Source organism: Echeneis naucrates, chromosome 16 (assembly GCF_900963305.1).
Source record: "Echeneis naucrates chromosome 16, fEcheNa1.1, whole genome shotgun sequence".
NCBI lineage: Eukaryota > Metazoa > Chordata > Actinopteri > Carangiformes > Echeneidae > Echeneis > Echeneis naucrates.
Genome location: NC_042526.1, coordinates 22,278,719 through 22,303,165, shown reverse-complemented (window position 1 = coordinate 22,303,165; position 24,447 = coordinate 22,278,719). Strand labels below are relative to the sequence as shown.

Below are 24,447 nucleotides of genomic sequence, written 5' to 3'. Positions count from 1 at the left end.
AATATTTATGCATTGGAAAAAATGTATCACGGTCGTTTGATGTTAAATCTTTGTAGGCACTATGAAGAACGGGGACATTTTCTTTACAGTTATTGCTTGTTGAAAACAGGAAAGCAAAAGAATGAGATTGATGCTGCTGTACAATGCTGTGAGCTGTTACCTGCTTTTAGCACTTTCACTAACTTAACACAATAACCTGTCCAACATCAACATGTCCAGCTGAATGACTGATTCCAGCACAAGCTCATTTCTCTTTCATGTCTCTGTATTTTGGAATAAAATTAACAGTCTATTCCTTTGGAGATGGGTCTTAAAATTCATCCCACATGCATGACATATTAGCATTTCTTCACTGTTTGAATATTTACCTAACACAAACATGCCTTCTCTACAACTGATGTGTGGCCAGCGGCTGTATGCCTGTCCATTTGGACATCTGTCCAGCCCATTCTCATACACATCTCAGGAACACCTTGAGTCAACATTCACTCAATTTATCACCTGGCCTCATAATGTTCAGTAAACACTCCTAGCCATCCATCATTCAGTGCTGAAACTGGGGAAGGTAGGATTGTATTAACATTTCCTAAAACTGGAATGGCCAGCAGAGGCTTGCAATTCTCTTGAGGCTGAATGGCCCTTAGTGATCAGAGATATTTAAACACTTTAGCGGGTAAACTCAATTAAGTGCAACAAATCCTTGTGCAATTACCAGGACAGATTAATAACAACAGGAGTGAAATGAAGACAAAAAGTTTCGGGGGGAAAAAGGTCATTTATGGAAGAGGGCCAACTTCCAAACACAAACTAACACAAAAAGCAGAAGTAAGAAATAATCCAGAATCTGTGAACTGGTCATGGCCCTGATGTGACCCACATGTACAGAAGAACAACATGACCCCACATGCAGCATGGACATGGAGGCTACAGACTACATACTTCACTGCCTGTCCTCTGACAACTTCTGACGCTGTTGGCTGCCATTTTTGTTTTGTGACTCCCTCCTGTGCACAATTATGACGATTGTTGATCTAGAGTCCCATTGAAGTCCAATACGGGTCAGATGGCTGCTAGGACTGGAGGTTCAATTATAAAATCTGGGGCCTCATTTATAAAACTGTGCATAGGATTGTTACTAAAAGTGTACATATGCATGCAGTGCATGTAGTCATTCCGACGGCATGCACACATTCTCCCGTCAAGTCTGTTTTTTTTTTTAGAACACAACCTTTTCGTGGAAAGTGACATACGGCACATTTATAAATAAGGGCCCTGATATGTATCTGATTTACAACCACATATGAAAGTTGCCTAAATGACTCAAAGTCCAAATAAAGCCAAAAGCCATGAGAAAGACATAAACCACAGCTTTGGCTCAACAAGGACACACTGTCCATGAAAAAAAAAACAAACAAAAAAAAAAAAACAAAACAAAAAACAAAACACAAGAGACTACTAAATCACTGAGTCTCCACTGCACAACCAACAAAGTAGCCGCAAAAAAGATGTGACCGCCGTGAAGAGCAGTTATTTCCGCTCAAAAAGGAAGAACTTGTCACAGCTGCCTTATACAGTGTTTACATTATATCCCTAATGTTCATCTCAAATCACTGTGCTGACTTTTAGTTGAATGAAACCCTTTACTCCGTGTCAACTTTTATTAAATTGTTCATACTGGTTTTAATGTCTTTTCTTAGACAAATGAGTAGAGGTATAAAAATTATTTTATACATCAACGCACATTGGGCAAAGTATTTTTCTACAGACTGCAAGTTGATATCGTGGATTTTTCAAAAACATGTGAAGACAAAGGTGGACCTGTTTTTAAAGTCAGAGACATAATGAGGCAATGTTAAGCATTATATAGCTTTGAATCTCTGCACCTAAAATGAACATATATTGTGACGTAACGTAGGCGGGACCCAAGAGCAGCTGGCATGTACAGAACCAGGAGACACACAGGCAGAACTCAGTCAGAGGCAGAAGGCAGGTCAGATTTCCAGGGCAGAGACAAGGAGACGTGGTCAAGGCTAGGCAGAGTCGATATGAGGAGATTAGTCCGGAAAAGAGTTCCAGAAAGTAGTGCATGACGGAGGCAGGACCACCGGTGTAAGAGGACTCTGGTGGACTAGCTTGATCTTGGAGATGTGGAAGGTAGGGTGGATGCGCATGGTACCAGGGAGCTTCATTTTCACTGCTGTCAGGCTGATGATCTGCTGGATGGGATATGAGCCAATAAATCTGGGAGCCAGCTTCTTAGACTGTTTGAAGAGGCAGGTCCTGAGCAGAGGTCCACGCCCTCTGGCCAACCTGGTATTCAGGAGTGGGAGAATGCTGCTGGTTGGCTGAAATGGTGTAGCGCCCCACGGATTGTTGGAGTGGATCAAGCTTGGTCTCAGGTTTGACGACAGTGGCAGACGAAGGCTTGGGCAGTCATGCAGGCTGCCTCTCTCTTGGGTTGAGAAAAGTGGCAGCCGGTAACCATAGACACACTGGAATGGAGAGAGGCCTGTGGCAGAACTGGTAAGGGAGTTGTGAGTGTATTCCACCCGTAGAAGCTGCTGGGACGAGGAGTATGGATTCTTGGATGCCACACAGCGCAGGGTAGTCACTATCTGGACAGGCACTGGACCCTGGCTGACCGCAGTGGTGGTGCTCACTCTTTCCTTAAAAACCCAGAGCTGTGTGGCGATAACACATGAAGGAGGAAGGATGGTGGCCGGCTCTTCAGGGGGAGTCTCCCCCTTCTGGAGCTGCCGGGACAGGACATCTGGCTTGGCGTTGTAAAATTCTGGGTAGTAAGAGGGGATGAAGAGAGATTGGGTGAAGAATAGGAACTAGTGGGCTCAACAGAAGTTCAGTCTCTTAGCACAGCGGAGGTATTCGAGGTTCTTGTGGTCTGTCCAAACCAAGAATAGCTCCTTGGTGCCCTCCAACCAGTGCCACATCTCCTCCAAGGCCAACTTTGCTGCCAACTCTTTTCTATTGCTGATGTCTGCTGAGCTTGAAAGAGGTGCAGGATTGGAGCTTCTGATCTGCAGCAGACTTTTGAGACAGGACAACTCCAACCCCCACATCTGAATCATTGACCATGACCTGGTGGTTGAGATCAGGCACATGAAGGATGGGTGCAGAGGTGAACTGGGACTTGAGGGTTTTGCGGGCCCTGTTGGTAGTGGGATTCCAGTGGAAGAGTACCTTGGAAGCGACGAGAGGAGAAGCCACAGAGCTGTAGTTGTGGATGAATGTTGGCAAATCCCAGGAAACATTGCTGCTCTTTATGGGACTCAGGAACAGACCAGGAAATAACAGTTGAAATTTTAGATGGGTCCATCTGGAGGCTGCCCTTGTACCCCCAAATGACACAGGCAGCCATTGAACTAAAACTTCTCTGCCTTGACATACAAGGAGTTCTCAAGGAGGCACTGAAACACAGACTGGACAAGACAGACATGCTCATCTCAGTTCTTGGAGAAGATGAGGACATCGTCAAGATTACCAAAAACATAGTTGAGCATGTCCCGGAGTACATCGTTGACCATAGCTTCGAACACAGCAGGGGCTTTGGATGGTCCAAAGGGCATCACCAGGCATTTGTTGTGCCCAGATGTTTTGTTGAAGGCCGTCTTCCATTTGTCCCCCTCTCTAAAGAAGACCAAATGGTAACCGTGGTGAAGGTCCACTTTGGTAATTATGGTAGCCCCTGGATCACTCCTCCAAGGCAGTGGAGATGAGAGGCAAAGGATACTGATTCTGAGAAGTACCAGACAGGAGGTCAATGTCCAGCCATAAGACCAATGAGGGGGCAATGATGTGGCTTTGGCCTTGCTGAAGATTTGACGGAGGTCATGGTATTCTGGGGGTACCTCAGAGATGGCCAGAGAAAAGCGGGGAGGTGGTGAGTGGAGTGGCAGGGATGCTAGCTTCAGGCAGTGGAGGTGACAGGAAGGACCCACTCATGGATGGACCCGGTCTCACAGTTGTTGGTGGGGTTGTGTTGATGGAGCCTGGGGCATCCCAGGACAAGGGGCTGACACAGGGAGTTCAAGATGTGGAACTTCTCATGTTTATTGCCAGACATGAGCATGGGAACCAGGGCTGTCTGGTGCATGACAATACTCAGGACATCTCCATCAAAACTTTGAGCAGGAACTGAATTGGACAGAGGAAATCACTTGAGCCTCAGCTGCTGAACCAACTCCTCATCCTGATCATGATGCAAGGATCAGCACTAGAGTCTATAAGGGTAACCAGGGACCAGGGCCCAGCAGGATGACGAAACCGTGCTTGAAGCAGAGGTCTCTGAAGACGGGAGTTTTGTATCGTGGTTGGGCTCACTAGTATTCCCCAGACTACCAATGACCCTTGGCTTTTGGCTCAACAGGCGAAGTTGAAGTGGCCAACGTCCTACTCTGCAATACATACAGAGGTTGTTTCATCTGCAGTGCTCTCGTTCCTCTGCAGAAAGGGAAGCTCAGCCTAACTGCATCAGTTCAGGTTCCCCTGGCTGGTGTCTTGGTGTAGGAGTTGAGCTGCCAACACCCCATTTGGACTGGACAGTGGGCTGGCGATGAAAGGACACATGACTTGAAGGGACATCAGGACATCATGGGAATCCAGCTCATCCATGATGTAGTCAGCAAAACCATAGAGGAAAGGGTCCACCAGAATTCCACTTGCAGAGGCTGGATTCTGTGCATAAGTCTATTGAATAACCTGCCACGATTCAGTCCCCCTGCTGCTACCCCAGGAGCTCCTGAGGAGTCTCTGGTCTGAAGGAGCCTATGCAAAAACTTTGAGCAGCTCCTCTGCAAACATTTCAAAAGAAGACCATGCTGGAGACTATTGCTTACCTCTGCCTGTGAGGTGGTGTATGGTAAAGGCTACCTTTGCCTGCTCAGAAACAAAAGGAGAAAAACAAGGAAGAGTTTGTTAGAAAGCAGCCACAAGTCCTTGGGTCTCCATCAGAGCATTAAGGGGTTCAGGGGCATCACAGGACTGGGGGATAGGCAGAGCAGGTGCTTGAGGAGCTGACACGGCCAGAGTATGACGATTAAGAGATGATGGCTGTTAACTGCTGCATCTGATTAGCTAGTATACCCAACACCTGTCCGTTGCAGGAAGCTGCTTGCCTGGCTTCAGCAGCAGTTGCTGACATAACGGCCTCATGCTGTTGGAGGACCTTCTCAATCTGCTCCAGTTGGCTCAAGGGTGGTGGATTGTGTGCTGGGTCCATTACTGGCCAGATTGTACTGTCACGGGTTTAGGCAGAACCCAAGAGCAGCACAACAGCTGGTGTGTCCAGCGCCAGGAGACACGCAGGCAGGGGCAGAAGACAGGTCAGATTTCCAGGGCTGAGATGAGGTAGACAGAGGCAGGCAGTCAATACCAGGACATCAGTCTGGAGAGTAGTGCATGACACAACAGCAACCAGGCAGTGTCTGTGAGGATCTGGGCTGTTAAAATACTGGCTGGCTGATGAGTGGAGAGGAGCTTCAGCTGGGGAGACCAGGTGAAGGAGATTGTGAGTGATGAGGTGGTGAGGCAGGAGGTGAGTGAGTGTGGGCTGAGTGTGACAAGTCTGACTTTATGTCACAGAGAGATGTCATTAGACAGGAACCAGGGACCATGGAGAAAAACAACATTTTAGTGCTGATGGGTAATTTACCATCAAGGCTCCTACCATTTATCTTTATCTTTCTGCTATTATTGCACATATTAACTTCATTCCCTCAGAACATAAACGTGTGTCACCATTAAAAGTGATACATATTTTCACCTTTACTTTTACTGAAAGGCAACTTTCCATTAAAAAATAACACCTTCCTACCTTGAGAATATGCTTTCTAAATGTGACTGTCCAAAGGGCTAAAAGTGCTGCACAGATAAGATCATGGCCAAGTGCTACCTGTATGTATGTATATGTATGTATATTTCAATTTTCCACTCTCATGTTATCTACTGCTCTTCCTACTTTAGGATTCAAATGTCCGGTCTGCTCCAAGTCTGTGGCGTCCAACGAGATGGAAGTTCACTTCATCATGTGTCTAAGCAAACCTCGCCTCTCCTACAATGGTAAGCAGCACTGCAGCTATCTTTTTCTTTGGCTTGCAGAAGGCCTGGTCTGGTATATGTAAGGAAAGGCAAGCCCACTGGTGTGCTATAAATATTGAATTGAATTTGGCTCTGGCCCTGGTTATATTTATTGGTTTTCCCAATATTGTGCCAAGTCTCCTGTGTCTGCTGATAAATATTCATGACAAGATAGGTGGCTGTACAGAATGACGTGTGTTGTTGCACTAGTCCTTCCAAAACATGATAAATATGAATGAGTGGAATGAGAAAAATCATGAAAATGCATTGAATGAGCTGGTAAAACCCGACATGTGCATTCTGAATATACAAACACAGTTGAGGCTGCTATGATCGCTAATGGCGACCAACACTTGATATAACATATACCGTCTTTTTTCTTTTTTTTTTTTAAAGACATCACTGATTCCATCTCTCACCATTTCATGCCGTTCTGCAGCAGTAATGAATACAGACTGAACTCTGAAAGTAGCCAGCGGGACAGTAGAAAGAACAGTGTCTCAAATAGGGACAGAAGCAGCTTCATTTACTTAGGGAGCTTTTGCCCTTTTGAAATTTGAACCGTTTATCAAAATTCATATGAACTCTGATGAGAATCTCCATATGGTGTGGCCCTCTTGAGGTGGTGTGAAAGTTGTCAGTTAACTCTTGTGCACTATAGGTTAAAATTTTGTTAAGCTCTAAGTGGAGGATGGGTAAAACTGATTAAATGTACTATTCACTCAGGAATTAAGGAACTACTGTTCAATTAAACAGCAGTGAACTTTACAAAGCCAGAGCGCTGGATATACTAACTAGCTACAAAGATAGCGCTCCAAGAACAATTTTTGATCATCACCAGTAACTTCCATAATGCAAATTTGAAAATATTCAGGACCTTTTTTTACATCAAGTAAGATTTAGTTTTTTGAAGATGAAAACCAACAATTTGTTTTCTTGTATGAAAATTAAAGTTATAATGCTAGTTTAACAGGAAGTTCTCTTCTGAAAGCACTGCTACAACATTGCATTGTTGTGTATTCCAGATGAGAAGTCATTGTATGTTGCATTTTTCCAACATAATCACTTTAATTCGGAGAACTTTAAAAAAAAAAAAAAAGAAAAACTAATTTGCTGACCTTTCTCCTTCTGAACATTTTTCTTGTCAGAAAAATGCCAAGCCAGATAAAAATGTGTATAGCTCCAATTAAGGAAACCTGACCAAAACAGGGAACCACAATCTCTGTGCCACTTTGAAAACAATGATTACTTAGGAAATGTACAGATTCCATAATAACCCCAGTTTTTTCTTTTAGCCTTCTACCTGACTTGTGTAGCTACAATACATTGGAACGCATTCATTTGCAGAATCCTGATAATAATAATATTAATAATATAGTGCAGTCGCTTATGGACATTATTTGATCCATTATTTACATCAAGTTAGTAATTTGGGCAGCCCCATTTACATTTTTGAAACCCAAGAAAACATATTTGAAGGAGAAGGTAGAGCATAGGAGCAGTAGGAGTGTTCTGATTGTCAACCATCCCCTTTGATAGATGGTCTAAGACTCCTCCACACAATATGAGGTTACCTGTGAGGTAGCAGGCCCCCCCTACTGAATGAGGAACAGTTGCAGGAATCCTACTTTTAAATTTGTACATGCTGGGCAATAAAGTAAACCCAAGAAATCTTTTTGATTTCAATCTGATTTGTGTCAGTGTCACAAAAACAGCATACATCACCTGAAGTGACCAACGTTACCACAGTCATCTCCACTCTTCCAATGTTCAGATCATCTCCCTGAGCAACATAGATAGACCAATGCATGCTTTTATAATCAACAGGCCAGAATATTATGACACTATCCTTTGCAACAAAGACAAAGACACGATAAAGACAGAGACAACTTTTCACACTCAGATCTGCAGGAAATTTACAGGTTCCAGTAACTTATCCTGACTACTGTACCTACACACCACCAAACCATCACATTTATCAAGTTTGGAAATGCTGGAAGACATACCCATAACAAATAGGTCAAATAACTAAACTATGACACAGCTTGCTCAGAGTTACAGATCACAGCTTTCAGTACTTGCATAAATCTAACTTTACTAAATGAATGGAAGAACAGAAAGCAAATATCCTTTTTGTGTTTATGTGCTTCCCTGCTTTTCTGTGCATGCGCTGTGCATGGAGTTGGTCTAATACAGGTGAGGGTAGCACAAGAAGTCCAAATAGGCTGACTAAGGGAATTTTTTCTGTGCTTTGACATTTCACGATGATGTTTAAATAGCATTAATTCCGGCCCCTTGCACAGAAGGAGTGAGAGACACAGAGTGAAGAGTCCAGATACAGACAGAAGTTAGTAGGGCGGGTTAGAGACACAACAGTACGGTTTACTTCCTGCAGCTCAGGTCATTGAATGATATAAAAAGAGACAAAAAAGCAAAAACATCTTGACATCTTGGAGTTCCTGGCTATTTCTGTCGGTAAATTCTAGTTTAAGCCAGTATTTGCTACTATTGCCTCCTTTTCCAAGCTAATGCAAATATTTGTCAGAAACATGTAATATTTCCCATTCAAGTTTCAAATATTTTTTGATACATCAAGAGGACAAATCCATTAAGCTGATTTTGCTAATATTTAAAAGGTCATATAAAGGTGAACATTTTATTTCTTTCCCACGTGCAAATAAAAGTTTGAGTAAAAAGTCACAACCATGCATTAAACTGCTCTTGTTGAATTGAGGTGATTTTTAGCACAATGTTGACGCAAAACAAGGGGATTTGCAGTCAAAGGGAAACTGAGGTATTAATGTTATACTCAGTGCAGTTCACCATTTACTTGCTATGCTAGCAGCCTAAGGATGGCTGTGGTCATGGTCAACAGAAGACAAACTCTAATGTCAAACTCTTCTGTTTGATTCTGGTGTGACTCATTCAAGTCTGACAGAAGGTGAAACTTTTTCATGTTTCCTGATCCCTATGCACATTTACAGATTTGAATTCTAGCTTTTCAATTCACTTCTGTTGACTCTCACTAAAGCTGGAATAGGATTTTATTTTTAAATTGTGGCTCCATGACAGGACATGCAGGTTTAGTCTGTTCTGGAGTGTAGGGCAGTATGTTACTATCTTCTGAACTGCAGTGACCTTGTTTCAACTTTGGCAAACTGAATTCCAGATCATATGAACTTCTGCAATGTATGTGATAAATCATGAAAGGTCTTTTAAAATTAACAGTTAAATCTTAAAAGATTAACTGGATGACCTCATCTTTTTAAATATATTACAGGTGAATAGAATAAGATTGAACAACCCTCTTCACTTGATTATTAAAGCTTGGATCAGCTGGAGACAGCTGGGCAAATGATGCAGACTTTTTTAGGCTAAGGCTAAACGCTAAGGAGCGACAGAGAATGGGTGCATTGGATGTTCTACGGTGAACATTAAAAATAGAAAGGAAGAGCAGGTCAGGAGAAGAGGATGTATCTATCTCTCAGCCAATCTATCTATCTATCTATCTGTCCAGCTGTCCCAACGTACTTTCCAAAGATCACTGTATCTCCTCCGTCTGTGTGAGACTGTGTGTCGGCTGTTAAACCCTAAACCCAACCCTAACTCTAACCCTTACGTAAAAAGGAAAGAAAGAAAGAGTGCACATTCATTTCTAGTGTGGAAATAAGGCCAGAAATAAAAATATTCAGCATTCAATTTCCATTTGATAGAGGTGGTTGTTTTTTTATGCTGGAAACACACTCTAACAGACCTGCAATTCTTGAAACTCTTTCGTGTGTCTTTCCCTTGGTGCAAGTAGGAACTAACCATTTTATCCATGTGTAATGGATCTAACCACTCTCCCTCCTGCCCTCTGCTACGTTTCACATGCTGTCAGTTTAAAGTTGCCTCTGTTCTTCATACATTCTGAAACATGTTCTGTTGTGTGTGTGCCTGTGTGTGTGCGTGCATGTGCCTGCCACCATAGACGATGTGTTGGCGAGGGATGCTGGTGAGTGTGTGATCTGTCTCGAGGAACTGCAGCAAGGGGACACCATAGCCAGACTGCCGTGCCTCTGCATCTACCACAAAAGGTGACACACAGACACATGCACTTTCACACACAAACTTGAATCACTGCCTGTTATATAATTTTGCACCTCTTCAAATCAAACCCACTTACTAAATGAAGAGATAAGATGAACAAAGCTTGTTAGCGTAAAGAAACATGCATAGAGATTCTATACAGCTGCTGGTGTTTTTCTTCGATATTTTCTACATTAACCAACCCCAGTTGTTATCCTAGTACTAGTGTTGTCACCCATTAGACTTAAACTTAAACCGTTTGGTTCACGGGGAAAAGTCTTGGAAAATATGAAATAGCAGGACGAGATGTCAACCAGTCAAACCACTGCCAAGTACAGCTCAACAAATTAAAAATCACACTCTCCAAAAAATTATATTATTCTAAAGTGGCTCAGTGTGAATACACAACATGCTGTATTTCTAACTGTCAATTAAAGGAAGTAGATCCTGCAGAAACTGGTGAATCCATTTACACTCAGTGAGCACATTTATAGGAACACCACAGAAATACTAGGTCGTTCAAACCCCTTTTCTCAAACAGCTTTTATATCCTGGATGCACCAGATATTGGAGACTTTCCTTTTACATTCTAAGTCATGTTGACATCACACACGTTCTCTAGGTTTATCAGACACACTTTTAATACCGTCAATCACCTGTTCTAACACAGCTCAAAGTTGTCATGTTGGACCTGCTGTATCTCATTCACATCAAGGTTGCTTACCATAATATTCAATGGTGAACATCTCATTCACTGTATCTTTTCAGTCAGATACAGTGAAGAATCAAACCAGCCTATCTGACACAAGAAACAGTGATCCTCATTCAATCCTCATTCAGGTGTTTAATGTGAACAATAGCTGAAGCTCCTGGCCTATGTCTGTAGGATTTTATAAACCGTATATTTGCGGCATCATTGGCCCTGCATGATATAAGATGGTCTACAGGTATTCCTCATAAAGTGCTAAGTGAGTGTATGATGGCATCAGTCCTTCAATCACTGCTTTTACTTCTGCCTCATGTTTTAAATTGTCTTAATGAGCTGCAAAATGTGATGTAATATTATTTCTATTGCAAGGCATTTGAAGAAAAAAAAATGTTAACTGCTAAAAACATACCTGAACTTGGAAAAAAAAAGGGAAACAATACAAATAATAAATGTCTGCCATACAGTAATATCAAAGTGAAACAGATTGAATAGTTAGGGCTCAGCGCTTCCCATTACAGTGGCTGTAGATCTATCGACATATTCATTGTGCTGCCTTCAAAGGGCTGCATGGATTTAATAAAATAAACTACAAGCTTTGCATATCCAGAATTATACGGCTCTCAAAAACATATGCTGGCACACTTTATCAATATTTCATTTATAAATTGGCCCTACTTTAAAACCGAACACAATTTCTAATGTCAATTTAAGTGCTGAAACTGATTGGAAAGTATTTGATGAAATTTTTTTTTTTGCATAATTCTATTAGTCATTCTGTATAATTTATTATTTCAAAACATTTAGTGTTTTACATAAAACCAGCAGTACACAATAATAACAGTTCTTCAAAAACTCAACAACAACATAATAATAATATTAATAATAATAAGAAAAAAAATTAAGTTACAATTTTAAAGTAATGCGGTGAGCTGTGTGAATGTCATCTATATGTTAGGGGGTCTTCCAGCATACCTATATTGTTACTTCGACAACCATCCGACAATATAAATCTGTTGTTCCTTGAATAATTATTGTGCTGACTTTTGATCTTATCTTTAAATTAATCATTACTCTCAGCTTGAACTATTTCAAATATTTGAAAAATGTGTTCTAATATTTTTTCTAAGTGAAATATAATGTTAATATATAAATAATATACAAATCCAAAGTATTTGTGTGTCTGTGTGTCTCTGCAGCTGTATAGACTCATGGTTTGAGATTAATCGGTCCTGCCCTGAACATCCCTCTGACTGATTTACCACCAGGCCCACTACGAATACTGTTGAAGGTGAGAATGCCTATTTTTCACCAGTAAGAATGTGCATGTGAATTAATTAGTCTTTTTTTCAAAACTATTGATTATTGTTATTATTATTTGAATTACCCTCAGGATCTATCTATCTATCTATTTTCTTCAATTGATGTGGTGGATTTGATGGAATTTGACTGATTTACCTGGGCTTCATTTTAAAAAACCGGCATTGAATAAGAAGCCTTTAAAATCAAAAAGTTATTTGGTCAGATTTTGTGAATGTTTATATTTGACTTAATGACTTTACTATTATCATTACTATTAGAATTATTTTTACCAGCCATGCAGAGATAGACAAATTTCTGCTCTGACATAAATGCTAATATTAAACTGCTACTTGTGACAAGAGAGATTAATATGATCTCATTACCATTAAAAGGAAAGTGCACATGCAGTCAATGGTAATGCAATTAGTTGTAAAGATGAAAGTTGATAATCTGGACAAATGTTATTTTTGACTTGATAGTGGCACTAGATGAGGATTTATCCTGAGGGGAGTAAATGTCCGTACAAATTCTCATTGCAATCCATCTAATAGCTGTTAAGACAAACAAAAAATAAAAAGCTCTTGACGGTTTCAAGCTGACAAACAGGAATTTTGTTGTTCAGGAATGTGCAAAGACAGTAAGGAATCGATTTATTTATCGGTGGGCACAAGTCAGGGGACTGTAGTAACAAAGATAGAACATCTAGCAACCATAAGTAGTTACAAAATCTGGTAAACCAGTTAGTGCATGTTCACATACTAAGCTGGTTAGGAGAAAATTTTGACATAGAAAAAAGTCAGAGATAAATCAAAGTCGTGAAGATTGTCTAGGCGTCATGAATGAATTTAGAAAGTTAGATTGTAATCCATCCAGTGGCTGCTCAGTGGGATTTAGTGCCCATTATGCTAAAACCTATTAAAGTAAATCTCATGGGGTCTGTAGATAAAAGGTCAGGGGATCGAATCAGCAAACTTCATTAGTCTGACCCGAATTTCATGATAATCTGCTAATCTTTATCTCAGTTTGTGCCCATGTGGTGGCTGAACAATGCACATTGACAATGAGTTATGATACTAACATTGCTCTTAATATCAGGATTTATGATACTAAAAACGCAGGTAAAATATTTGATAGCATTTTCTTAACACCAAGTCAGTCTGTGCAAGCCCTCTGATTTTCTATGTATACTTATGTACAAGACAAATACTCCCCCATTTATACGTTAAACCATGTTGAACTAAAAGACCCCCTGTCTTTCTCTCTGTCTCCATCCTCCTCTATGTCTCCAGAACATCTTGTGGTCCTGCCATGGATATCTGGACACAGACGCAACCAAATCCAAGGAAACAATCAAAGAGTTCAACACATACCTATCCTGACAGAATCCAGCATCCTAAGAAAGATTATTATTGACTGAACCAAAAAAGAAAAAGTGACTGTCAAACCATTGTACATTACAGGGCCCCTCCCATGCCCACCATTTTAGATCTGCTGAGATGACTGCTCACAAAGTCCCTGTTCCTTCCTTCCCTTCTCACATGTCCAGGCTAACAGAGTCCCTGAAAGGGCTTCATCAGGCCTCAAATCCCTTCCCAAATAAGCTGTGGCCAGTTGCTACTCTGAAGTGCTCAGGTCCTTACAGGTCTCTAGCAAACTGGCCTTCCATCTTGTATCTGGATCTTCTATCTGTCAGTCATTTGTGTCCAACTCCCATGGCCTTAACGGGGAGAGGCGAGGAAACAGAGCAGAGGGGCAGGAGGGGAGAAGATGCAAAGGAAGACAAAGATCAAGAAGCAAGACATTGACAAATGGAGGATTGTTGAGTTGCAGAAACTTGCTATGAGAAGCAGTCTTGTACAATATTCAGTGGGCCTCTCATTTCACAACAGGACTCCAACTCGGTAACATCTGCACATAAAAGACTCTGTCCCGGTGTGCTTCTCTCTTAGTTTCTGCCTCAGTTCTGGGCCCTTCTGCGCAATTTGACTCATGAAATAATGTCAAATATTAGATCTGGTTTATGCACACCTGAGCACGCATGGGAGGTTAGCGTAAAAACACAAAAATAAAAAACAACTGGGATGTCAGCTTGCCTTGTAAGTATAAAATAGAGGGAGGGACCTGAAGATGTACAGGGTGTAGAAGAGTAGTACCTTGGTTCTGACTGGGAGGAATGAAGAATCCAGCAATGTTGTTTACGGTCCTGCTATGGAACATGTACATTTGGGATGCTCCAGTGTCAGGCTTCATCCTGTTTGTATATGTGTGGCCGAAAGCTCGGAATGGTGATAAAATAGCTTTTGCAGAAACCCTAATGATTGTGTGTGTGTGCTTGTGTGTGTGTGAGATAGCATGGAAGGTCAGTGTAGAGGCCCATCTGGGACAGTGCTGTATGTCTATGTATTGAAATGTTTACAGACTAGATGTCCATGTTACCTGTGTGTGTGACTGGCAGTCCTCCCTTTACTTTGCTGATGTTTACAGCTACAGAGAAGCAACATGACATATTGTAAATTATACATGTAACCTCTCTCAGTTCTTTCTTTTTAGATCTGCCAGATTTTCCATGTGACCATCACTGGTTATTTTCTAGTGAGAGCCTTCACTAAGAGCATATGTGTGTGTGTGTGTGTGTGTGTGTGTGTGTGTGTGTGTGTGTGTGCGTGTGCGTGCGCGCTTATGTGTGTGCACATCACTGTGCATTTGTGTTTGGGTTTGAGACTCTGCAACTGTTGTCAGTTCCCCAAATTGTGTTTCTGCTAGAGTAGGTCTGGTTAACTTCAACTGGAGATGTGAGCCACTCAGACCTGAAAATTGAAAATTGTACTCCAACTGTGGATCCACTGAACGGGGCTTTATTTATTCATTTGTTCATATTTAAAAATATTTGTTTATTATTCCAGTCATGTGCGGTGTTTCGCACTTTTCAGAATGCCAGAGCTGATTTATGAAGACTACCACAAACCAAATCATACAAACTGCATTTACAAAAAGCTACTGTAAACAAATGGTGGAATAAATTGTGCTAGATGACACTCTAGTTTGAATTTTCATTCTGTGATCCAGATACAGCTTACACAACAAAGCAGGACTGGGCTTCCTATCTTAGTCCTGAGGTCACTGTTGGCCTATAACGTACAGTTACCTGTATATTAATGGGACATAAAGCTCAGGTTGGTTTTTACCAAAAAAGAAAAAAAAAAAAACAAAAAAAACAACCCCTGAATTATTCATACATCATTCAAAAATGATGAGTTACTTAAGGATCAAGAGTGATTTATCCACTTTTTCAAAACTTTGCTTTATCCTGTTTCATTCAGTCCGACACTTTAGAGAAGTGTAATGAGCTGCCAGGTCTCCCAGGACTTTTTGAACTGTCCATTGCTGTCATTTTGGCATTGTGGATCCAAACACTACAGTACCCACAGCTCTTCGTTACCGATGCCTTGTCGGAGAACCCAGAGGAAGTTAAAATAAGAGCTGCAGTCAATTCAAAATGTTTTGTTACAAAAGTACACATTTGCTCATATAATCTCAATTCAACCTGAATTTGGACTTTGAGCTGCTGAATGTTTTATGCATTCCTTCTAAAGCCAAACTTCACCTGTTGATACTCACTGCGTTGCACATCACAGGTCTGAATATATGATTTAAGATACCTCAAGAGTCATGACTTGTTATTGAAGATTTCTATGCCCTAACAAATCTTTCCACATTGTAACACTTACTCAGGCTATTATAGTTTTTTGTGGCTGCTGAATATTCTGGTTTTTGGGGCTACCAACGCTGGTAAAAACTAATCATTTACTGACCAATGATTAATGACTGAATATTAATAGATGTCAAGGTACATGTCTGCGCTTACTTGCTGAAACATTCAAGTGCAATAGCTTTTTTCCTGAAATACTTCCTCTTTGCACTCTTTGACAGACTAAAAACAGATGATAACATCAACTCATACACCTTTTGCTCATGTTCCACTACTGAAAGTTGCATAACAGTTGGACTTACCTCTACAAGGAAACCCAGCCTTCAGGAACATTTTTAGACCATTAACTGATGAATGTCAGCGGGAAATATTCGATCAAAGCTTCTAATAGTTTCAGAACCCTATAAGATGTTATTTATGATATGTTTGGGGTGAATCTTCCAAATGTAATAGCTGATACACTTTGAAGTGGGTAATTTTATTTTCATAATTTTCATCTATCATCTAATTTTTGAAGTATAACTTTGCACTAAACTATAATGTCAATGGGGGCTGCAGTTGTAACCCCTTGTTTTTGTTCCTGGGATTTATTGCTCCGTAAATACCTTCATAGATTTTCATAACAGAACATGAAATTGAACACAACTGATTACACTGCATTCACAAAGGCACCTGCATTGCTCAAAGGCCACAGGAAAACTGCCTAAAATGTGCTAAGTAGGGAAAGTAACCATTTCGACAATATGATCTGCTTTGCACTCTCGTCTTAGGAGGTCAATTCCTGTAAAATCTCAATGTTGAAGTCAGCACAGTCCATTTTTAGGACCTTTGTTTTAGGAGTTGTTTTTTTTTTTTTTTTCAGTGTATACATCGCTGTTAGCTTAAAGCTGCACTAGTCCAAATTACCCAATTAACAATTAAATAAATCACAAAGTGACATGGAAGGGGTCGCTCATTGTATCACATCGAGAGCAAAGCAATACAAAACTTTGCTTTTCTCCTCAGCTCTACACTGTTTTAGCCGCTTAACGCTTTCCTTGTAAGACTTTCAGTCTAGAGAGCTTTGATAAAATAGCTGCACAATGTCTGCCTCACTTCACACAACAGCCCTGCTGAGTTAGTAAGAAACTTGTGATCATGTAATAGTATTCAGTGACTAAGGAGCCAGGCATTTAATCTGCAACTTATATTTAAATTTTTACTATTGAAAATTTGTCAAATGACAGCATGTAATATGAAAAGTATCAGTTTTAGTTTTAACTGTCAATTTTCTTTCTACTCTACATCACTTTAAAGGTTCTTTCAGCTCAATGTGTTCAGTTCACTTCTAACATCATCCTTGTCTGCAGTGGCAGCAGGCTCCTGCTTTTGAGCAGAAATCATTGTAAACCTGCTGTTCAAAGTGGCCCAAGACTTAAAGAAAAGTAATTTTAGACTGCAGAGATATTTCAATCTAAATTAAGTGGAAAACTGACAACTGTTGTCAAAAACAAACAAAATGGCTCTAATGAAGGCTACTGTTACATTGCTGTGTAAATAGAAAACTTGCTTGTTAACAATTTAACTATAAAAACTTTCCAGTGGCATTAAGAGGTCAAAGCAGTGATTAATAGTTCCATGTAGAAAGCAATTGATATATAATATATGAGACCATACTCAAAAATAAAGTTTTATTTTGCATGTTAAAATACTACTTTTTATGCGGCAAAATTGTGCATTGGGTGAAAATTTGAGAAAAATGTTCAGTCAACAGTGATGACAAAAAACTAATTCAATTCCTGTGTCAGTAAATAATTACATCTCTGCACAAAGTGCACTAATAAGCTGACTGAAGGATTAAAAGTAAACATTATTGAGTGTGTTTTAAGTGTGTTTCCTGCTTTTGTTTTGCCATCCTTCATGAGGCATTGGAAACTGTTTTTGGCAAACATCAGCATAATTTTTGATGTGACTTAGAGAAATTGCAGGATTTCAATTTCTGTTTTGCCTTGCTGCCATTTGGAGCAGTGACCATGTGACTATGTCTAATGTAGCTTCAGTGAAGTTTGAATGTGGTATGAAACTGTTTCCTGTTGTAAATATTCACTCCCAGTAGAGTGTTTTCCTTATCATGTCACATCTAATAATCAAAAACGTGTGCTCATTATATGGTTATGATACCACATGAGCACTGTTTCAAATGAGGTATAACAATCCTCTTAGTGCTGAGGTTAGCCCTGTTCCTTATTAAGGCTGTGACTTAAGGAGGGTTTGTGATTAGAGAGCAGAGTTAACTTCAGCAGGGCTGGGGTCAGTATCATGGTGCACAATAGGAGGCCATAAGAAGCCAAATAACAATGGTAACTGCTTACCTCATTACCTGTTTGTGTGGCACACAATGTTCTAAGGGTATCATGGCCGAGAACTAACACAAAGGGTTTCCTCTTCAGGAAACAGTGTATGCTTTAGTTTATATCTTTTCAGCCTTCTACAGTTGACAGTAAGTCCACTGTACTGTTGTTTTGCTTGCCTTTTTTTCCCCTGGAAAATTTAGATTTAGTATGGCTTTATTTCATTTCACCACTTTTAGTTGAGGACTTACTTTACTTTCTGAGACTGTGAATGGCTGCCTACTTTTTCGTGGCTCTGACAAAGATATCTGATGACCTTTGTGTGCAACCTTTGTGACCGGTAACAATAATGACATACAATAATCTATTATATTAAAAATCTATAATAAGAAAGATGACTACTCTCTTCTTCCTGTTTTCTAGATTTATAAACTGACAGGTTGCAATTTTTCATTCATCAACTGATTAATGAGAGAAAGGGAGCAAGAGAGTGAGACTGATGGAGCAAAAGGGAAGCATACAGGGTTCTAATTAACTTCCACTTTTCCATTTTAAATTAAAGGGTATTCAAGGTTGACTTTGAAGTGCTGGAGTACTTCACATTATTAACTAATCACTCAATACTACGACTTCTTCTGATTATGATGATAATAATAATAATAATAATAATAATAATAATAATAATAAATGACTGTTTAACACTCTCTAATGACCTCTAATGGCTAAATTCATAATTGCGAATCACATTTAATGGGTAAAGGGAATTAAGATGAATTTTAACTAATTCACTATTGCTTAATTGATTGTAATATAGTTTAAGTATTGTCTGTAATACAGGTGTGTTTCATATTAATTTCAACACCATGTTTTTGCCTAAAAAATAAGAGATCAGTCAATCCAGAACATTTCATTCACAATGTAATAAGTAACAATGAAGTAATAAATAGAATAGGAAGATAAATAAATAAATAAATAAATAAATAAAGCAACGTCACGCGTGAGACCAGTGGATTGAATCGATTGCTTTGGCCTGGACGGAAAAGCTCCCAGCGGTGTTGTGATTGGTCCACAGGTCCTGGCGCCAAAAGCGGATATAGGCGGAGAAAGACAGCAGGGAGACTTTTCTTCCCGGCAGTAGAACTCGTCTTTTTTGTTGTATTAATGCTGTTGGTCTAATTTTTTTTTTTAGCAGAAATGAATATGCAGTCTTATTTTCCCGTGCCGCCCGGAGTCGGGATGGAGGAGAACTTCCTGTCTCTTGACGATATTTTACTTTCTCACGAGAGACTTCCTGTCCGGTCGGATTGCGCTTTCCCCCGGCTGGGATTCCTGGAGAAGTCCGCTGACACGCAGGATATAGCGGAGGTCGGTCACCGTACTGAGGAGACACAGTGACGGTTAAAATGTTATAAACGTGTTTGTCTGCCAGACTTCCGCCATCCAGATATCGATGTTTTCCTTTGAAAACATCGATATCCTCCTACGAGCAGGTTTCTTTCCAAACACTGCTCCCTGTTTCTGCTTGTACCGCACCGCAGATTAACAGAGGCTTTCCTTGTTAATCTCATTTGAAATAATTAATATTCAAATACACTGAATGAAAACAGCAAGTCTACATTAAAGGTAAACACTTCACAATATTTTAGATATGATTAAACAGACTCAGACAACTTTATTTACCCCAAAAGGGAAATTCAGTTTAGCAGTGTAGGCGTATCATGATATGGCAGAGAAGTAGTCAGTACATGGACTCATACGTCGTGGCACAGTCACTGTCAGGATCCTGGTATTGTACATGCTGGCTAAGCACACCTGCAATTCTTAAATATTCTTCCTTCACATCAGGGCACAAAGATGGAGCTTCCTCTGTGGCTAACCAAAGGTCTATATGAGAAGAAGAGGAAAGTGGTGTCTGTGGAACTTCCTAAGGTGTATAGAGAAGGCTGGAGGACTGTGTTCAACGCCGACCCCAATGTAGTGGACTTGCATAAGATGGGACCGTACTACTACAGCCTTGGATCCCAGTTGCTGCACTTTGACAGTCCAGAGAACCCGGATATTGCACAAACACTGCTGCAGGTGAACACCACAGCATATGCAAAACAAAAACACAAAGGGGTTATTTACATGTGAGACGATACAAAAAGAAAAAACAGTGACTCAGTGTGTGCATACATGTACATACGTGTCCATATGCACCCACGAGCCATCTATTCATCAAGGAGCATCCCTCCACAAATACCTCAATGGAGTTACAAAAACAGCGTGTACTGTACTTGCTACCTCTTAAAGGTGAGGCACACCCACAGGAGAATTATTGAGTGAGCTTTGACTGTATGTGAAAGACAATGCATGTTAAAATGAACAAAGCAGGGTAATTTTACAGGGTAATACAACTGTCCAAGACAGCTGAATCCATTTGTAACAGTCAGATGATGATTTGAGAGAGACCCCAGACAGTCCGATTTGTTTCTTTGAACGCTATCATACATGAGTTAAACCTTATAAATAAATAGATAAGAATTCTCAAATTCTTAACCACACATGTTCATTGATCAACAGATATCAATGTTGTAAGAATTACAGATGTGCCATTGCATATATTACAACTAGGGGGTGCACTCTGATCAGGGAATGTTTAAGAGTACCGTTTGTTTTTTCACAACTTACACACCAAAGGATTCTCACACATGCACAAACACTTCAAGAGGTACATTTCTTCGATTTTGTTGGCATCATTAGAAAATCTTTGATTATGGGTGTCATCCATACAACTAGTGTGTCTATTTAGTTTTAACTGTAGCAAGGATCAAGAGTGAAAACTGGAGTGTGGCTGTATGCTGCCTGTGTTTATCATGTGGGCAGTGTTTCCTACTGAGTTAGAATCTATTTGTGGCTGTGCCACAGACAAGTCTGCTGTCACTGTGTTGATGAAAACGAGAGTGGTTGAGTGAATCACTGGGCTGCGCAATGAAATAGGCCTTAACCACTTTCTAATCTAAAAATAAATTAGAATGCCAATATTGATATCATGTCTAAGTTTACACTGCATGTTAACAATGCTCAGACTAAAGACCAAACATTCTAATCTTTAGGTAACCTGAAATGTGACATAAAAACTGTATTAGTTAAATTTAGAAAGTTCTGTCAAATGACATGAAATTATACATATGTCAAGTTTAACACATTTCATATCTATGGACAAAGTGTTCCACTGATTATTATTGGTTTTTTTTTTTTTTTTTTCTAACTATGTGATGTCTTTAAAAGAATATTCCTATACCATGCTTTAATTGCAGTTTTATATTATAGCTGTTCATTTTGTTTTTTGTCAGACATTTATTGGACGGTTCAGACGTACCATGGACTCTTCCCAGAATGCTTACAACGAGGACACGTCTGCTGTGGTGGAGCGCCTGGACTCTCTGGAGAAAGGGCTGTTTAGGTCTGGACAAATTGGACTCAATGGTTTCCAGAGTTGGGAGAAAGGTCAAGCCACACAGCTCACGGCATCCAGTCTGGTTCTTAATTACCGCAAGAGGAAGATCACTGACATACAGCCCTAATCCAAATCTGCAATGAACAGAAGCTGAATGGTGCAAAATCTTCAGTACACCTGAGCAATAGACTTTTTTGCCATTGGATGACTCTGTGCATCATAAATGTCTTTCATACATATTTTGTGATATTACTTCCAATGATTTGTACATAACTTGGATTTATGATGTAATTTGTAATTAACATGTAGTTGATCTAGGAATATGAAATTTGTTTGTGTTTTTCTATTTTTTTAATCACATAACAAGTAAAGATTCCAAACATCTGTTGATGTCAGCTTTATCTTTGAAAGTAATAGTTTGTCTTTCCTAACTTTCTTTTATTCTTTTTATAATAATTTCAGGCTTTTTATGCCTTTATTTTGATTGGTAATTGGCAAGGAGGCCAGCAGAAGACAAGGAGAGGGGGGATTTATGGACACCATTGGTCTTTAACCTTTTCTGTGCTGTGAACTGGTTTCATATCAAACAATATTTTAACTGACTGACAGAGAAAAAAAATAAAAACTAAGTGTTTTAAAATACAACTCCCCAATGAGCTGAATGTATGAAGGGTGACTTCATAGCCTAAATTGCGAGCCTGTTGCCACATATTATGCAGAGTCGGCTTGGTGCGTGAGAATCACCTGTAGCGTTAAATCTATTTTAAGTAGGACTCCTGATATTGTCAAAAGACTTTTGTTTTTTTTTTTTTAACTAATTTTTGCTAGCTTGAGGGCTTCGTGTTTGATGTAACGTATTACGTGACCGAGACGAATGTCTTGCCATGTTCAGAGGCACAGATGAATGTGTGTGGTCATTTTTTAAAACATTTTTCAGACTCTGATAATAAATGAAATATATTTTATTCAGTCTTTTCATGCAGCCCGGAACCAAATGGCCCACGGACCAGTATTAGTCCGTAGCCAGGTGGTTGGGCACCTCTGAAGAACATGACAGGATCTATCCATCTATACTGCCTTTTTCCCGTCTTAAGATATGCAGGCAAGTTTTGCCTTGTACACACTACATGGTTGTCACAATCCTGTTGTGATCAGAGTGGGTGTTGTTTCTCCAGAGAATGAACCCTAAAGAGTCTGTTCAAACTCCCAACTACACCTAGGCACAAAAACAAGTGACACAGGAAATGACGCCGTGTGCTGGAGAGTTTTTGCTGTTTCTTTGGGACACAAGCAATGTTCCCTCTAAGATGCACAATTTATTCTGTACCATTTTACAATGCAACTTAGTGACTGGTGACATTAAGCGGTAAAACAAACTACAGTGAAACAATGACGAACAATGTTCAGCCAATGATATGACACGGTTCACTCGTGTTTACTTATGCATACAAAAATGTCATTAACTGCATGCTATGAGTACTTACCGCTGTTTTGCAGCTTTATAGCTAATGGTGTGGCAGAGTTAACTCCCAAACAAGCAGTAGAGGACAAACAAACGAACATGAATCAAATTTGATCTCTGAAAAGTGTACACACTGTCTAAATTCTTCCAGAGCTGGAGGAATTTAGACACAGCTATACAACAGCTATACAACAGCTTACAGAGCTCATGAAAAACAAGATTTTTTTTTCTTTTTCATTGGAAGTGGGCCAAATCACTTATATTAAAAGTAATCTAACAGAAATTACTGCTGTAATTTGAGTCTTTTTTTTTTTAATAAGCCATGAAACTTGTTCATATCCCAGGTTTTGGACAGATGCGATACGGGTGTGGCCACCGCATATCGATGCTGCTGATGTTGCTCAGGGAGTTAGTGCGTTTGCTCAGACACATGAAAAATTAGGGGGAACATTGGACACAAGTGATCTAAGTAGTTCGTTCACTGATATATAACAGAACACTAAGAATAAAGGAAGAAAGAGAAAAAAATTGATTGGTAGCGGTTGACAGGAGGGACTGGATGTTTCACCATATTTTACTCCCAATGATTACTGCTCAGTGCCAGCTGAATTACAGCTTGTCACAGCAATGGCCCTGAACAGGTTCAGGGATTCATTCTGATAGCTAGTCTCCTGTCCTGTCCAATTGTCTTTGAACAGTAATGAAATAGCAGTTGATAATTTTAGGTTATGTCTAAAATCATGTAGTTTAAACTTAGTATCAGTTGAGTATTAGAATTAGGGCTGTTTGATGGATAAAGTCTAAATTAAAACTGCGATGAAACAGGTCAAGTCAGCAATTTCTGCATTGGCCCTTAGGCCTTACTAAGAGGGCAGAAATATTAAAGAGATTTAATAGAGATTTCAAAGGCAGCATGGTGGCATAGTGGTTAGCGCTGTTGCCCCACAATAAGAATGTCACGGGTGCGGTTTCTGGCCTTACTGTTTGAATGTTCTCTCCGTGTCTGCATGGGTTTCCTCCCACCATCCAAAGACATACATGTTTTTGACTGTAAATTGAGTGTGAGTGGTTGTTTTTCTTTGGCTGTCTCTGGATGTTGTGATGGACTGGCGACCTGTCCAGAGTGACCCCACCCCCTCCCAGTATGAGCTGGGATTGGCTCCAGCACCCTCCTGGACCTGGAAACTGATAGGTAGAAGATGAATGAATGAATGAATTACCAAAGGCAGTTGAGCCTGAAGATATAGCTCAGTGGTAGAGCTGGCCCTGAGTTCAATATCCAGCCACAATGCAAACGGGTGGTAGGACTGTGCCGTTCCCAAGCCCAGATAAATGGGG

At 40.1% G+C, this 24,447-nt stretch overlaps 2 protein-coding genes across 3 annotated transcripts in view; both read left to right on the top strand.

Annotated features, from left to right (window-relative positions):
• Positions 1-15,525, top strand: part of znrf1 (zinc and ring finger 1) — a 46,443-nt gene extending 30,918 nt beyond the window's left edge. The window contains exons 2-5 of the mRNA XM_029523146.1: positions 5,980-6,075; positions 10,064-10,169; positions 12,067-12,158; positions 13,459-15,525. Of these exons, the coding sequence (XP_029379006.1) occupies positions 5,980-6,075; positions 10,064-10,169; positions 12,067-12,124 (260 nt within the window). The 3' untranslated portion in view covers positions 12,125-12,158; positions 13,459-15,525. The remainder of the gene's footprint in view (positions 1-5,979; positions 6,076-10,063; positions 10,170-12,066; positions 12,159-13,458) is intronic.
• Positions 15,526-19,326: 3,801 nt separating this feature from the next.
• Positions 19,327-22,376, top strand: gins3 (GINS complex subunit 3). 2 transcript variants are annotated; one of them, XM_029523542.1, is made up of 3 exons: positions 19,327-19,573; positions 20,054-20,287; positions 21,544-22,376. In XM_029523542.1, the coding sequence occupies exons 1-3, from the start codon at positions 19,403-19,405 to the stop codon at positions 21,772-21,774; spliced, it is 636 nt and encodes a 211-aa protein (XP_029379402.1). In that variant the 5' UTR covers positions 19,327-19,402; the 3' UTR covers positions 21,775-22,376. The 2 variants fall into 2 exon arrangements, with proteins under 2 accessions (XP_029379402.1, XP_029379404.1); XM_029523544.1 differs by lacking the exon at positions 20,054-20,287.
• The last annotated feature ends 2,071 nt before the right edge of the window (positions 22,377-24,447 follow it).

Excerpts from the sequence above, each read along its gene's own strand:
- gins3 (XM_029523542.1), top strand. The coding sequence starts at position 19,403 with ATGAATATGCAGTCTTATTTTCCCGTGCCGCCCGGAGTCGGGATGGAG. Across the intron at positions 19,574-20,053 it reads ACACGCAGGATATAGCGGAG|GGCACAAAGATGGAGCTTCC; the intron begins GTCGGTCACCGT and ends CCTTCACATCAG. Across the intron at positions 20,288-21,543 it reads TTGCACAAACACTGCTGCAG|ACATTTATTGGACGGTTCAG; the intron begins GTGAACACCACA and ends GTTTTTTGTCAG.